Source organism: Chaetodon auriga, chromosome 17 (assembly GCF_051107435.1).
Source record: "Chaetodon auriga isolate fChaAug3 chromosome 17, fChaAug3.hap1, whole genome shotgun sequence".
Lineage (NCBI taxonomy): Eukaryota > Metazoa > Chordata > Actinopteri > Chaetodontiformes > Chaetodontidae > Chaetodon > Chaetodon auriga.
In genome coordinates this window covers 22,704,592-22,720,235 of record NC_135090.1, presented here as the reverse complement: position 1 = coordinate 22,720,235, position 15,644 = coordinate 22,704,592, and the positions used below count along the sequence as shown (strand labels likewise).

Genomic DNA, 15,644 nt, shown 5'->3' with positions numbered 1-15,644 from the left:
CACCTCGATGGAAACGCCTATCAGGCTGTGACACACACGGTACCTGTTCGTTGAATCAGTTCATTGTTGGTTTGATGCTCCAGATGTTATCGACTCTGTAAACAGTGTGATGGACTTTTCTCCACTGGTGGAAGAAGGAAATCATGTTTTTGATTTAAACATATTCACAAGCCTGTTAATGCTGCTGCTCTGGGTGATATCAATAGTACACAGCAGTACTACAGTAGCTGCAGCACTCAGTGTACTCAGCAGGATAAGAGCTTTCTGCTGTGGATTATTGTCGTTGCCAGCATGTTAATTTTCATCTGATGCTCATTTAAACTTTGGCTGATGAAGAGAGTACAGTCGCAGTTTCATCTTGAGATTATTAAGCAAACACCGCTGGGACTTCTTCCAAACTCTGATGGTTGTGGCTCATGAATTCTACAACCATGAGCTGCTGGTGCCATGTCTTTTGCTTGCTTTGCTTGTCATCAGGTAACAGGCTGTCGCTGCCTGAGATTTAGCTTGTTCGCTGTATTGATCTGGATGTTTTTCATGATGCGTCCTGTGTCAGCGGGAGGTTTCGAGTGCACTCAGGATCGCTGCGGGGAGGAGAGGAATGACGACCACGCCTGCCACTGCTCAGAGGACTGTCTGGAGAGAGGAGACTGCTGCTCCAACTTCAAGTCGCTCTGCAAAGGTACTTATCATTATATATCATTATATTCATGTAGAAATGGAGAATGAACATGCGTGGAGGCAGGTAATCACTCTGCGCTGTTGTTTCCATGTGAGGTGAGACTTCATGGGTGCAAGGAGACTGTGAGGAGATCAAGACTGCCGAATGTCCTGCAGGGTGAGTCTGATTTTAAAGGTCTGTTCATAGGATTTTAAATCTCCAGCTGATCGAAGCTCGTTTCCATTCATCCGTCTTTGAAACTGAGAAGATGAAGAGCTGCACCTTCTGCCACTGTTTACGTTTGTCTCTGCGTCCTTGTTCCTCTCAGCTTCATCCGTCCTCCCCTCATCATGCTGTCTGTCGACGGGTTCAGAGCCTCCTACCTGAAGAAGGGCAAATCCGTCATCCCCAACATACATAAACTCCGTGCGTCCTCTCCTTGACTTTTTCTCATATGTCATTTCCTGTGAATCTCGTCTTGTTGGCTGCTAACAGACGTATCATCTAATTGCAGGTTTCAAACATTATTTTAGTGCCTGAAATATGTTTTATAAATAATGAAAAGTTTGCGTTTGATTCCTCTCAGGTACGTGTGGTACGTCAGCACCCTACATGCGACCAGTCTACCCTTCAAAGACGTTCCCAAATTTATACACCTTAGCCACAGTAAGCAATACTAATGTTAATTGATTAATTTTAGTGTGTCAATACAGATGTTTGGAGATGTTTAATAGAGCCTGTTCATGTTGTGACGCTGCTGCACGACTGATTTTGTTCCCTCTCTGCAGGGTCTGTACCCAGAGTCCCATGGGATCGTGGGTAACACGATGCACGACCCGGTGTTTAATGCCACCTTCAGCCTGCGCACCAGAGAGAAACTGAACCACCGCTGGTGGGGCGGACAGCCTGTGAGTAAACTCTAGAAACCGGCTCGTGATTGGACGGGAGTCAGTCATTATCAATCAGTTTGGGCGATTTTAAGTCATGGCTGAAGTTTTGTTTAAATCCTGGAAACCTACCGAGAAATCTTCCATGAAAACTACAGATTTGTTCTCGTTTGACGTCATGTGCTGACTCAGATGGGAAGACAAAAATCTAATGCAGTGTCTCAAAATTTCACCGCAGCATGATCTCAGGAGCAAAGGTGAAGCATTGCATGGTGGGATTTCTAACCTCAGGGGCTAAAGAAAGACTTCTGATAACCTCCTTTTTCTGTTTTGCAGATCTGGATCACAGCAGAGGAGCAAGGAGTGAAAGCAGGCACTTTCTTCTGGCCTTGGTACTTAAGTTAGTACTGGAATATTTTTCACTAGCTTCAGACACTGAACGCAGCACGGCACTGCTATCGTAGAAAACCTTAAAGGCTGAAATGCACAGAGGGAAGTTTAGTTTACATTACTGTGGATCTGAACAACACTGTGAAACAGGTCATAAGTGAGCGTTTGCTCGAGATGAGAAGCTAAACGCTGGAACAGGAGGAGGACTCGAATCTCAAATCTTTCATAGATGATCACAGAGTCAATGTAAGTCTGAGCAAAGCAAAGCGAAATGCCACATTTAAAGGAGCCGAATGCCTTCTTTAACTTCACTCTGTGGGAGATACCCGAAGGCTAAACCTCAGGCCATATTCACACTGACGAGTAGGAATCTGAAAACTCCGGAAACACTCTGAAAAATAGAAAATGTCCTCAAACCGTATCAAAGTCTACAATATGGCTGTTTCCTCAGTTTATTACCAAAGTGAACGAGCAGAAGCAGAATCCGTTATCGTCGCTTTGCCCTTTGTTTGACTGACATGACGGCACAGACGGATTAGTTTCAGAAAGCAGCTGCATGTCCATGACATAATGATCACGAGGACAAAAGAGGCTGAGCGCTCGTCGCGTCCTGAGACCGACCGGCTGACAATGGCCTCACACACGCCGACACACAGACGCGGGACAATAGCACCGCACACACATTCACAACAGAGGCCAGAAAGACCAAACGCAGCCAGAGGCCCGGCCTGCTGAGCACTGAGCAAAGAGCCTTTCAATGACGGCGATGACATTTTTCATATATGCTGATGTTATTGCACACAGATCAGCTCCTGTTTCATTTACTTATAATCCAGTAAACATCAAAGTCTGTGAAGGCTGGTCAGTGTGTGTTCTTTGTGTCATGCCCTCTTCATTTATTTCATCCTGATCGTTGCTTCCAGGGTGATTCCTCTGGAGAGGAGGATTCTGACCATCCTGCGTTGGCTGCATCTGCCCGACGACGAGAGGTTCGTCTCCCTGTTCTTCAGACTCAGAGTCTGAGAAAACACTGATTTTTTTATCTTATTTTCCTGAACCGGGGTGCTGTAAACATGGAAAACTTTGACTTGTTATTCATGTTATTAGGTGTAATGCTGAGCATTATTCCTGGTGCTTGCAGTTGTTTTCTTCCTCCAGCTGCATCACAGCTGTCTGTCCCCTGTATGACCGCTCATTACTCTTATTCACTGTATTACGAGCTGTGTTTTAGTTTAACAAGCAATTGATTGATGATAATAACACAGTGTTTGTGAGTATTTGCTTTCACTTTTAAAACTTGCAGTAAATATGAAACATCGTCAGTGAGAGGAAAGATGTGGAAAAGGCTCGTTATGTAAAGTTATTTCCCTTCGCTGTAACACACATGCAGTCTTTCTACATGTAAATCTCACATTTCTGAGGATTTAACTGCTTTAATTTAACGTGTGCTCATGAGGACGTCTGTGTGTGCAGCTGCATGAACGAGTTATAAAACTTCTGTAATTTGTAACAAGGCAACGCTCATGCATTTCAAAGATCTCAGAGACTGCTGTCAGTGGGTTTCTATAGAGGTGCTGTGTGCTTTATATTTAGTCAGGCATGCCGGTGAGTGCCTCTTGAAGGCTTGCAGATAAAGGTTGTTTTTAGTGGTGAGCAGATGCTGGGTCAGTGAAGGGGGCGCGAGCTGATGCTGGGTCAGTGAAGGGGGCGTGCGCTGATGCTGGGTCAGTGAGGGGGGTTGCTGATAAGTGGTTTTACGTTGTCGTGAGGCTGCAGGTTTGGGAGGTTTTCCTGTCCCGTGTGAGCTGAGGTGAGACGCTCACTCATCGTGACCTCAGCTCTCACACCTGACTGGTTTTTTGGGCGAAAGGCATCACTGAACCGTGTGTGTCGTCTCTCTTCAGGCCGTACGTTTACGCCGTCCACTCAGAGCAGCCCGATACGTTCGGACATCGGCTGGGACCCCTCAGCAGCGAGGTGAGTGAGGGGGTCGAGAGGTGGCGCTGAAGCTGCTGAGAGTGTGTCCATCATTACATTTCCAGAAACATCTCAGTCATGTCTTTCAGCCTGTTGCTTTCCTTCCACAGCTGGATAACCCTCTGAGGGAGATCGACAACATCATCGGTCAGCTGATGAACGGTCTGAAGCAGATGAACCTGCATCGCTGCATCAACGTCATCATCGTAGGAGACCACGGTAAGACCACCGCGTAATCCGCACATTCTGTGTGTGTGCTGCTGTAAACTGTGTGGCTGCTGGTTCCAGGGAGAAGGAAGCACCTGCCAGCAGAGCGGCTTGTTGGACTCTGACAACCACAAGAGATACAAACACAAAAAACATACACATACATCATGATCTTAGTTAGACACGATGATGATGTGCTTTGGTTTTTAAGACTCATCTTCATATTTAACGATACCTAAAGGCTCAATTCACACAAACCTCAAAAACTCACTTAGTAGTATCTGTCCATGCAAATAGTTCAGTGTTGTATCTGAGATTTCTGCCTCCAGCTCCAAACATTAGAGCTCAAAGACATCCTGTTAGTGATGCTCAAAGCATTAAGAACCGAAGACAAAGTAACAAACATCAAGGGCTCAAACAAGCTCGCTCTGATCCTACAGAAGGCCTGAGGGCTGAAACGTCATCCTAATAAAAGTGATGCACACTGAGCCTGAGTGTGTAAAAACAAAGCATGAGCAGAGAAGAAGGTGAATAAATGTTTTTTCCACGTGGCGTGTTGCTTTGGGCGAGGTGACCCTCTCGTCTGCCTCTCAGGTATGGAGGAGGCCCACTGTGATCGGACGGAGTTTCTCAGCAGCTACCCGCTCAACATAGACGAGATCATGCTGATCCCCGGCTCGCTGGGCAGAATACGACCCCGCGACCCCAAATCCACCACATGTAAGCTTTTAAGACTGCTTCTGAGTCTTAACAGATTAAGCAGGCTGGTTTTGACCTGATACTTTCTTTTCCAGATGACCCAAAGGTTGTGGTGGCAAACCTCACCGTAAGTAATCCAACCAAACATCAAAACAAACCGCTGTCCCCGTCCCTGTTTGTCATTTGGAAACAGAAAGAGGTCACTTTCATTTTCACTTTTCAGTGTAAAATGCCGACTCAGCACTTCAAGCCGTACCTGAAGCAGCATTTACCCAAGAGGCTTCACTACGCCAACAACCGCAGGATCGAGGACGTCCACCTGCTGATGGAGAGGAAGTGGCACATCGCCAGGTAACCTCTGAAATCAGTCCATTCTGAGAAATCAGCACAAAGAAATGGACCAATCACAGAGGAAGAGACCCCAACCCGAAGCACTGATTGCACGATCGGTGAGCGAACTTTCGATTTTTGTTTTAGGAAAATGCCAGAAAAACTGAGGACTCGTTGCGGTTTCTTTGGCGACCACGGCTTTGACAACAAGATAACCAGCATGAGGGTAACGTGCCCGTTTGAAGTTTCTTCAACTTTCCACCTGTTTTCTGTCCTGGATCACAGACTGTGACGTGACATAATTACACACGATGAAACACCTCTGAGGTCAGGTGGTCACTGCGTTACCTGATGTCTGATGAGATTCTCTTTCAGTCCCAACAGCAGCTTCAAACCTCGAATATCTTTCAGCTCACTTTCTGAGATGTTTAATAAAACACTGGGAAAGCTTCTCTGCTGTGTCGATTAAAGGTTGAAACCAGAGACACAAACACGTGTTCATTCATGTCGCTGCAGACGTGTTTAATGTGCATGTTCCTTCTTTTCCTCATGCAGACCATATTCATGGGTCATGGACCGAGCTTCAAGTTCCAGAAAAGAGTCCCAGAATTTGAAAATATAGAATTATACAACGTCATGTGTGGTGAGATTTTTATAATTCTCCTTTTCGTTGTTTAACAGAATTTTATGTAAGACAGAGTTACCTGATTCGGTGGCGTCAGGACTTCAGCGATGCACCTCGGATCATAATTAGGACATATTTTCACTTTCTGACTGACCCTCCGGTCTCCCTCTCTGGCTCAGACTTGTTAGGCTTGAAGCCGGCCCCGAACAACGGGACACACGGCAGCTTGAACGATATGCTGAAGGAGCCGCTGCACCACCCCACCATGCCGGAGGAAGTGACAGCCCCGTCGCCGGCGTCCGACTCTGACGCCGCCGTGACCCACGACCTGGGCTGCAGCTGTGATGACGAGGTCACAACATTTCTGACACGAGGAAATGAAAATGAGCTGAGCACCGAGGTGCAGCAGTCCACCAAACACCCGCTCATGTGTGCTTTTCTGTTCCAGAACAAAGTGGAGGAGATCATCGAAGCCTTCAGTCCTGCACCCGATGGACTCTACAGTTACAGTAGGTCTCTCCTCTCCTGTCTGCGTGTCACGGAGGAGATGTGTGGTCCAAGTTCTTCCTCTTTGAAAAGAGGCAAAAGCACAGCAGTCGTTTTCGTGAACCCACTCAAAGTGAAAACACAACGTTCTTATTACAGCCAGCACACGTCGCTGTAATTCACTGCTGAGTGTTTCCAGGGTCCACTTCCTGTCAGTTTCAGTAATAATCTTGATGACATCTTTTGGTGAGCAGGAGGAACTGCAGCTGTTCATCATGTAGAGGAGTCAGGAGCAGAGATTTGGCTCCTGACACGACAAAATACTGCAGGAAAACTTTCTGCTTGATGCTTTTTGCTTGAAGCGTGATTCTCTCAGTCAGCAGGAAGGCGACTTAACTGACTGTGTGTGTGTGTGTGTGTGTGTGTGTGTGTGTGTGTGTGTGTGTGTGTGTGCAGACAGTACACACCTCCCGTTTGGTCGTCCAGCCGTGATGTTTGACACTCAGTACAGTTTGCTTCATCACGTGGAGTTCATCAGCGGATACAGCAAAGAGCTGGCCGTGCCTCTGTGGACGGCATACACACTGCCACGACAGGTACGCACGCACGCACGCACGCACGCACGCACGCACACACAGTTTAAAACATTCAAATAAATGAACTGATGTCATGAACAGGGTGTGAAGGAGTAACCGTCTCTCTGCATTGTGATCTCCTGTAGTTAGCATGCTAACCAGCTAGCTGTGGCCCAACAGAAGCCTGTTCTCGTTCCCAGAGCCGGAGATCAGATACCAACACTTTTCACACACATCGGCGTCTCAGCACCTTGAGCGTCTCCAGGCTTTCTGCTGCACTAGCTGCACAGCTAACTGAGCTAACAGCATTGATTACTGTGGTGATGTGCTGCCCCCTGTTTGTCTGGATGACCTTCGACAGGTAGCCGATTCTGACATGTTGCACCTTTAAGAGGACACTGCATTGACTTTACATTCATTCTCTGGAGACCGACCCCAAACATTTACTGTACTAATGAAATCATTTTAGAACTGTATACTTGAATATACTTTAAAGTACTGCAAACTGTATTCCAAACTTAGTCTTTATGTTAACTAATTTTGTTGCAGTGGATCGATAATCCATCCCTTCCTTATTTATTATAGATTGCATGTTATGGTAGAAATGGAGGAAGAGGCTATTTTGAAAGGTTTTACTCTTCGTTGTCCAGAGGATTTGACAGTAAACTTCAGCTTTTTATGTGCAACAAGTGGACAAATCCTGTCTGAGCTTTAAACAGCGTTAATGAGTATGCACTGCCAGTTTTCTGGGTTTGTCAGCAGCACTTCGTTGCCTCAGTCATGTCAGAGCTTCTTTGCATGCAGGTAGGCAGAGAGATTCTGTCCCAGCTTGCAGCGGCATTACATCACGATTACAACATTATATAATTTGTGTGCTGTGGCATGCTGGTTTGTCAGTGCGCTGAAATAAAGGAAAGTATCGTGCAGCTTGGAGCAGGAAGGAGTTTAATTTGAAATGCTTGCTGCGCTGTGAGAACACAAAGTTCTGTAGATGTTCTCAAGTGTGCCTTAACATGAAGATACAGTATGTTTCCCTCTTTCCTCAGCCTCCTTCAGCCTCCTTCAGCTCCTGACTTTCAGCCTTTCATGTCTTTAGACTGGCGTCAGCTTGCTAACGCCAGTCAGCTTGCTGACGCCACTCAAACTGTGCTGTTTACCGCAAGTCGCTGGGTGTTTGTGTCGGGGCAGATCATGACGGAGCTGCACTAACACGCAAACAGAAACACCAACATGTGCGACAACACCAGCAAACACACCGTGTGTGTGTGTGAGGCTGAACGGCCTGTTTGTCAGACGTTTACAGGAACACGCTGCAGGTTTACAAGGTGCAGCTGCTCACACGGCACCAGAAACACAGGACTCCAGAACACACACTGCTCTCTTTATCCTTTTAATTTCACTTTCATATAACATCAGTTCATCCTTTCATCCACATCATCCCTCCATTTTACACCATCCAGCCTCCTCACACAGGAACCAGGCAGAGCTGCAACACATTAAACCACAAAATATGCAAAGTTTGTCTCTCCTCTGTCTTTGTCTCCCAGGAGGACATGACTCCCGTTCCGGAGGTGTCCCCCGGCGTTCAGTGCGTCCGAGTCGACTCCAGAGTGTCAGCCGATCACAGCCAGAGCTGCACCACCTACAGCCAGAACAACCACGTCACCTACGGCTTCCTCTTCCCGCCAGGTGAAGCTGCAGGACGACCGCAGGACGCCCTGAGGAGGAGCGTTCATACGCTTCTGTTATCAGACCACGCACAGCAGACAGGACATCTTTCCTTCTTTGAATTATTGTTTAAGCTAGCGGACAGCTGTAACTGCAAAGTGAGACAAACACAGCAGCAAGTAGACAAGAGCGAAGCATTTTAATGAGAAGTTTGCAGGTTAGAACCAGATACTGTGAACCTGGACCTGCTCCATGTGCTGATTCTGCAGCTGTCAGCCAAACAAAAACGCCGCTTCGACTTGTCTCCCGCTGCCTCTCTGTGATGTTTCTGCGATGACGGCGTTCGATGTGTTTCGACAGGTAAACGCTGTGAATAATAAGAGTCTGTGTTTGTTGTGCGTTTGTTGACAGAGCTGGCCTCGTCTCCAGAGTCCAGATATGACGCCTCGCTCATCACCAACACCGTCCCCATGTACCCGGCCTTCAAGAGTGAGTCACACACTACGAACACCAGTTCAAAACGGTTTGGACGCTGTATGAAAACTCATCCAAGAAGCTCCTTCAGTCCTGACTGACTGGTGGAGTCTCAGATCTTTAACCTCTGTGGGCTCGTTATCAAAGTCACTGACTCCACCTGAGTCGTTAGTGCTTCTGACTGTTGGCTCCCTGAGCAACAACCTGAGAGTCTGAGAGTCAGACATCTGCATAAAACAGCACAGATAATAATACATAACAACACATCTAAAGTTTCAACACGTTTCACAGACTGAAAGATGTGGAACGCTCCAAAAACACCTGTTTGAACATTCCACAGGTGAACAGGCTGATTGGTCACAGGTGAGAGGGTCATGATTGGGTATGAAAGGGGCATCCTGGGAAGGCTCAGTCAATCACAGAGGATGGGGGGAGGTTCATCACTTTGTGAACACATGAAGGATGAAGGATGAAGGACAGTCTGATTAGAAATGATTCAGTTTTTATGTTTTACAGAGTCGAGACTTTCTGAAATCAGTGTCGTACATTTAGAATACAAGTTATTGATCCACAGGGACAAACTGGAAACAGCAGAGTTCACGATTAAAAGAGTCCTTCACTCATTCATTTATTCAGTATGAGCCAGTCAGGATTAGTTCTGACCTCCAGGAAAAGCTCATGTAAAGAATGTGGAAAACAGGAAACACTTTGTTTTCTTTCCGCCTTTACGAGCTTTAATAAATGTTAAGTGGAATCGAGGAATCAGGTACAAAACAGCGAGTGACAAAATAAGAGAAACACCTCGAGGGAGTGTGTCTGTAACAGCGACACCTCGGACCACGAGGCTCATCCATTCAGCTGACATTTAGACAGAAGGCCTTTCTTCTTCTTTCATTCATCGGATTCGCGTCCCCTCTCTCTTCACGCACACCAGCGGCGTCCAGTCGTGTCACATGAGACAAAGGACAGAAATGTGGTGATGTCAGGTCTGAGCGAGGACGGCCTGATACCCATTGTTTGTGTGGAGAGGGAGGACTTATCGGGACAGGACACACTCCCGCTGTCTCATGCAGATGCCCTCGTCATCAGCTCTGTGAGCAGAGCGTGTCTGAGGAGATGATTGTTTTCTTAAGTAAGGCTGGAAAATGGATGCGTCACGTCAGGATTAAGGACAGTGTTTAGTTAAACATCTTTACTCAGTGACTTGTGATTGGAGGAGATGCTCCACTTCCCAGATCAGGTCATGAAAGAGGCTCAAACAGTGACCACAGACCCCCTTTTAAGGACCCCAAAGGCTTCTTTCTGATGTGTACTGAAGATTGTGAGGACATTTTTATTTTCCAGCCCATTTAAGGACGTTTAACTTCCTCAGATTGTCTCCTTTTCATCCTGCAGCTGTTTCTGGCCTTCAAAGAAAAAGCATACATACAAAGCAGTCAGTGGATTTAAGCAGAGTTATATTTAATGTACTGTTTGAAGACTGAAGTGCAGTAATTACACAGAGCTTTTAAAGGCAACTTATTAAAATCAGCTAAAAAACTGTCTGACTCCTTTGAGAGGAAGCATTTTGTGGTTTTTACCCGTGAGATTATTTTCACATCGTTAACGTGAAACAGTCGCAGTTTTCCTCAGTTTAGGCACCAAAATTACTTCAAGATCAAGGTTTGAGTTAAAACATCTGTGTTTGACTCATCTGTCCTGAGCTGAGCCTGCAGTAAAAGAAGGCTGTTTGTCACTTTGATCTTCTCACATGTTTGATTGGCTGCTTTTCCTCTCAATGATCTCAATGATCTGAATGTGTTTGGAATCATGTGGAGCTTTGGACGATCGATCGATCGATCGACGGAGAAAATGATCAGCAGATTGATCCAGAATGAAGAGAATCGTTAGTTTGAGTTAAAATGAGCTCCACCTCAACCAACTCCAACAGGAACAGACAAGACAAGAGACAAGAGGACAACAGACACAGAGACACAATGATCTAAAGAGACCAGAGACAAGAGGACAACAGACACAGAGACACAATGATCTAAAGAGACCAGAGACAAGAGGACAACAGACACAGAGACACACTGATCTAAAGAGACCAGAGACAAGAGGACAACAGACACAGAGACACACTGATCTAAAGAGACCAGAGACCAGAGACAAGAGGACAACAGACACAGAGACACAATGATCTAAAGAGACCAGAGACAAGAGGACAACAGACACAGAGACACACTGATCTAAAGAGACCAGAGACAAGAGGACAACAGACACAGAGACACACTGATCTAAAGAGACCAGAGACAAGAGGACAACAGACACAGAGACACAATGATCTAAAGAGACCAGAGACCAGAGACAAGAGGACAACAGACACAGAGACACAATGATCTAAAGAGACCAGAGACAAGAGGACAACAGACACAGAGACACACTGATCTAAAGAGACCAGAGACAAGAGGACAACAGACACAGAGACACACTGATCTAAAGAGACCAGAGACAAGAGGACAACAGACACAGAGACACACTGATCTAAAGAGACCAGAGACAAGAGGACAACAGACACAGAGACACACTGATCTAAAGAGACCAGAGACAAGAGGACAACAGACACAGAGACACAATGATCTAAAGAGACCAGAGACAAGAGGACAACAGACACAGAGACACAATGATCTAAAGAGACCAGAGACAAGAGGACAACAGACACAGAGACACACTGATCTAAAGAGACCAGAGACAAGAGGACAACAGACACAGAGACATGTTCCTGCACTCGTCACACCCGACTGCATGATGTTTAGAAATGGCCTGTAGTTCTTTGTAGTTGCACCTGACGCTCGTTTTCTTCTGTCTGCAGGAATATGGAGTTACCTGCAGGGGACGCTGCTGAGACGCTACGCAGAGGAAAACAACGGCATCAACGTCCTCACCGGACCCATCTTCGACTACAACTACGACGGCCTCCGAGACACCTCAGAGACGATAAAAGAGTAAGAGCTGGCCTGTCATGGCTGTAACTGAATCCGAGGTCCGCTCGCTGAGGTTTGACAGTCTTCAGATGGACGGATGATATTTCCGCTGTGTCTCATCTGCAGCGTGAACTCAAACTTAATCATGACATTGAACATCCACTGGATCTAAAACAACAGACCAACCTTTCATATTTTAACACAAGTTCCATTTATTTTGTGTCATAACTAAAACGTTTTGTGAGAGAAAGAAGTATTTTTTGAAAACAAGAAAAATAAACCACAACACCAGGAAATAATCTTCTTAAGATAGGCTGTAAAATGTCAATAATTAATTAAAGCAAAGACGAACAGCGAACAAAACTACAGAAAAAGAATAAATTTGATCAAACACGCAGCAGCCGTCCATGTAACTCCTCCCTCCTCCGCCCAGGTTCTCGGCCGACGCCCCGCCCATCCCCACCCACTTCTACACGGTGGTGACGAGCTGCGAGGAGCTGAACCAGACTGTGGAGGAGTGCGACGGGGCGCTCCAGGTCTTCTCCTTCCTGCTCCCACACAGACCGGACAACAGCGAGACCTGCAACGTGAGTTCAAACCGCCTCCAACAGGGGGCAGCACTGTCCCAGCTCAGTCCAGAACAGTCAGCGGTCAAACAAGATGAGCTCAGGGTGAAGAAGTCACGATGCATTAGAAAATATTAAACCACCCAGTGAAATCTGAACAGAAATGAGGAATCAATTAATCGATTAGTTAATTATTTTAACAGATGGAAAGATAAAATGTATTCAAACCTTCACCTGAAGCTAACATGAGGCCTCACTTTGAGTTTTGGCACCTGACTGTTCTTAATACAGACTTTAAACAGTCGAATCTGCTAAAATGTCAAACGTTTCCTCAGTTCGGCTCCTCAGATGTGAGCATTTGCTGCCGCTGGTTGGTCGAAATAGACATTTGAGATGTGACTTTGAGCTCTGGGTCATGTGACGGCCATTTATCTTCATTCTCTAATGTTTCTCAAGCAACACATTCTGCGGATTGATCAAGAAGAAACTCAGCAGATTCACTGTAACAGAGTATTTTTACTGCGTGGTATTAGTACTGTTGGTGGAGTCAAGGCTCTGAATGCTTCCTCCACCACTGAGCTCCGTCACTGTTAACCTGACATTTCTGAGTCACGTTGTGCTGAAGCAATGATTCAACTCAAACATCATTTTTGGGGCAGCTTATTAGTTTGTGGTGTTCGGTGAATTTTGAGTCACCTGACCACCGACTTTTAATGATCGTTTTAAGACCACGGCACAGTTTACAACCAGGGGGACAAATTGATCTGGAAGCTGAGAAGTGGCTCTTTCATGCTGAGAGAGGAAGAATTTGGATTTTCAGGACATATAACGTGTTGTATGTCAGATTCATGAATCTTACTGACTGATTTAGTGGATTAGAAGAATTGCTGGACTGAGTGGAAACCAGAATATTCTTTAAAGTTCAGGATCAGTGAGTGTGCGTGCTGGCGGTCAGTGTTAGCTGACACATGCCTCACGCATGCAGATGTTTAATGCCAGAAGAATGACGGTTCATCACAGATCACTACATCCACAGCGAGTCACAGCAGGTTTCTGAAATTTCTCAAACAACTGATGTCAAAAGTCAACCAAACATGGCCAAACGCTAACTAGTCAACGGTGACTCGCATCAGTGACACACGTGATTGGACTCCGTCCCAACAATGAACATCGAGTCGAAGTCTGACGGTCTGAACAAAAACAGGAAGTTATGAGGTCGACCAAAACATTCAGTCATCTTCTGTCCCCGTGTGAAAATGACAAGAAAAGACTTCTTTCTTCATTTTATTTTTATAATTGACTGCAAGTGGAATTTCCTCAACAGTCAGACTTTGCATTTTGAGAGGCAGCTGAACGCCGACGCCTCATTGGTTGTTTTAAGAAAAGGGTGAAATGTAACGGAAAACAAACAGCACAATGAAAAAATATGAGATCAGTTTCCTACAAATAGGCAAATAAAAGCAGAACATTAATTGCTTTAACATTTTTTCTTATATCTGTACCAAAAATATGCATATGCATATCAAAAATGTGGGTAATTTGAAATGAACATCAATAAATCTGCTTTATTAAGAATCAGACCAGCAGAAATAGCTTGAAAAGCATCAGTAAAAAGGACCTGATGAAACATCTCACATGCACAGTTTAGAAAATTTAAACCTTCACCAAAACAATTCATTACAATCATGAATAATTACTGATTTATAAATATACATACCAAAGGTTTATGAGGTCCAGCACTGGAACAGGCTGCTGCCCCTCAGTTCCCTGTAATACCTGAAGGAGCCACTAGGTGGAACTACTGCTTCAATACAGTTATCCCACCTCATGGTTCCTTCCACATACGGACAAATAAAGCAAACAGAAAAGTATTTAATACATATTTTTAGACCTTAAATAAGAGACCAAAAATAATATCACCAAACAGACTAACAAAAAAAAGTTTCACCTCCACCTTACCTCTTACCTGGTGGACAGGTGTGCAGGAGAAGCCATGCAACAGATAAAAGGCAGTGCTGCAGACCGTCAGCGCTGAATTCAGTCTGAAAAGCAGCATTTGGGTCTGAAAGGTCACATGGACTGAACCCGTGTTGGGCTCTCATTGCTGTCTCTGGATCTGTTAACTTCAAGTGTTCCATCAGTACCAGAGGACAGCGGTCCACCATCTTGATGGTTCACAGACACAGACATTTATTTTGGCTCTGAGAGGAAAACACAGGCGTCTTTTCTGCAGGAAGTGAAGAGTTTAGACGTTAAAGAATGCTCGAAGCCTCTGTGCAAGAGCCCCTGATAAACACAGGGTGCATGTTTACTCCTGCACTGGAGTTATGTACACATGAAAGCTGCATAAAGTAAAGCTTACAGCGAGCAGTCAGAAACACTTTCACTCTGTAAATGTGGCACGATAGGATGGATTCTTTGAGGCTACGCCCACGCCAAACTTGTGCTCTGCTGCTGTAACTCTGCAGGTGAGTCATTGATGTGGAATTTGTGGGTTTTGCAACGTAAAAACTCACATTTACCCAAGTTTTTGTTTTTTTTTCTCAGAAAATATTAGTTCAGCTAGGCCTCTTTTCTGATTGGTTGACAGAGCTCCCCTGAGAGGTTTCAACATCCTGGAAATGAATTTCAAAGCACAGCTGTATTTTTCCGTTTTGGTTTTTGTTTCATACGTCTGCCTGAGGATATATTTGAAGGATAAGGCTGGTTTACAGCTGTGTCACTCTCTATATCGTCTGACTTCCTGTCTGTGGCTCACAGGCCTGTTGGTTCCTGCTGAAGTTTAAATCTTTAAAAACAGCTCACAAACATATAGTTTAATTTTTAAAACTTCTTAAACAGTTGTTTCATCAAACAAACTGGAGCAAATAGTGCATTCACTGGGGACTGTTTTCAGTGGCGGATTAATCCACATTTGGTACTCTTGTGAGTGACAGCAGGACGGTGTGTGTGTCAGAATAAACTACAGCGTGTGTGTTCATGGTGATGAAGGAAAGACCAGCTATCGATTCAAAGCCACTGGCGTCCTCCGTCCACTGAAACGTGACTCCTGTACTTTAGTGTAAGTTAATGAATTTATTTGAAGGCATCTCGCTGCCTGTTCGTGAACAGGAAGGAGGAGTGAGCGCTCGGCACC

At 45.4% G+C, this 15,644-nt stretch overlaps 1 protein-coding gene across 1 annotated transcript in view; it reads left to right on the top strand.

Moving 5' to 3' along the window:
- The window catches only part of enpp2l (ectonucleotide pyrophosphatase/phosphodiesterase 2-like), a 34,408-nt gene that overhangs the window by 4,391 nt on the left and 14,373 nt on the right, over window positions 1-15,644 (top strand). Inside the window, exons 4-24 of the mRNA XM_076754138.1 lie at window positions 557-682; window positions 778-838; window positions 990-1,087; window positions 1,248-1,327; window positions 1,450-1,569; window positions 1,885-1,940; window positions 2,862-2,927; window positions 3,843-3,915; window positions 4,026-4,134; window positions 4,717-4,842; window positions 4,917-4,948; window positions 5,045-5,172; window positions 5,299-5,377; window positions 5,707-5,794; window positions 5,956-6,128; window positions 6,225-6,285; window positions 6,719-6,858; window positions 8,385-8,526; window positions 8,917-8,994; window positions 11,831-11,963; window positions 12,376-12,529. Of these exons, the coding sequence (XP_076610253.1) occupies window positions 557-682; window positions 778-838; window positions 990-1,087; window positions 1,248-1,327; window positions 1,450-1,569; window positions 1,885-1,940; window positions 2,862-2,927; window positions 3,843-3,915; window positions 4,026-4,134; window positions 4,717-4,842; window positions 4,917-4,948; window positions 5,045-5,172; window positions 5,299-5,377; window positions 5,707-5,794; window positions 5,956-6,128; window positions 6,225-6,285; window positions 6,719-6,858; window positions 8,385-8,526; window positions 8,917-8,994; window positions 11,831-11,963; window positions 12,376-12,529 (2,123 nt within the window). The remainder of the gene's footprint in view (window positions 1-556; window positions 683-777; window positions 839-989; window positions 1,088-1,247; window positions 1,328-1,449; window positions 1,570-1,884; window positions 1,941-2,861; window positions 2,928-3,842; window positions 3,916-4,025; window positions 4,135-4,716; window positions 4,843-4,916; window positions 4,949-5,044; window positions 5,173-5,298; window positions 5,378-5,706; window positions 5,795-5,955; window positions 6,129-6,224; window positions 6,286-6,718; window positions 6,859-8,384; window positions 8,527-8,916; window positions 8,995-11,830; window positions 11,964-12,375; window positions 12,530-15,644) is intronic.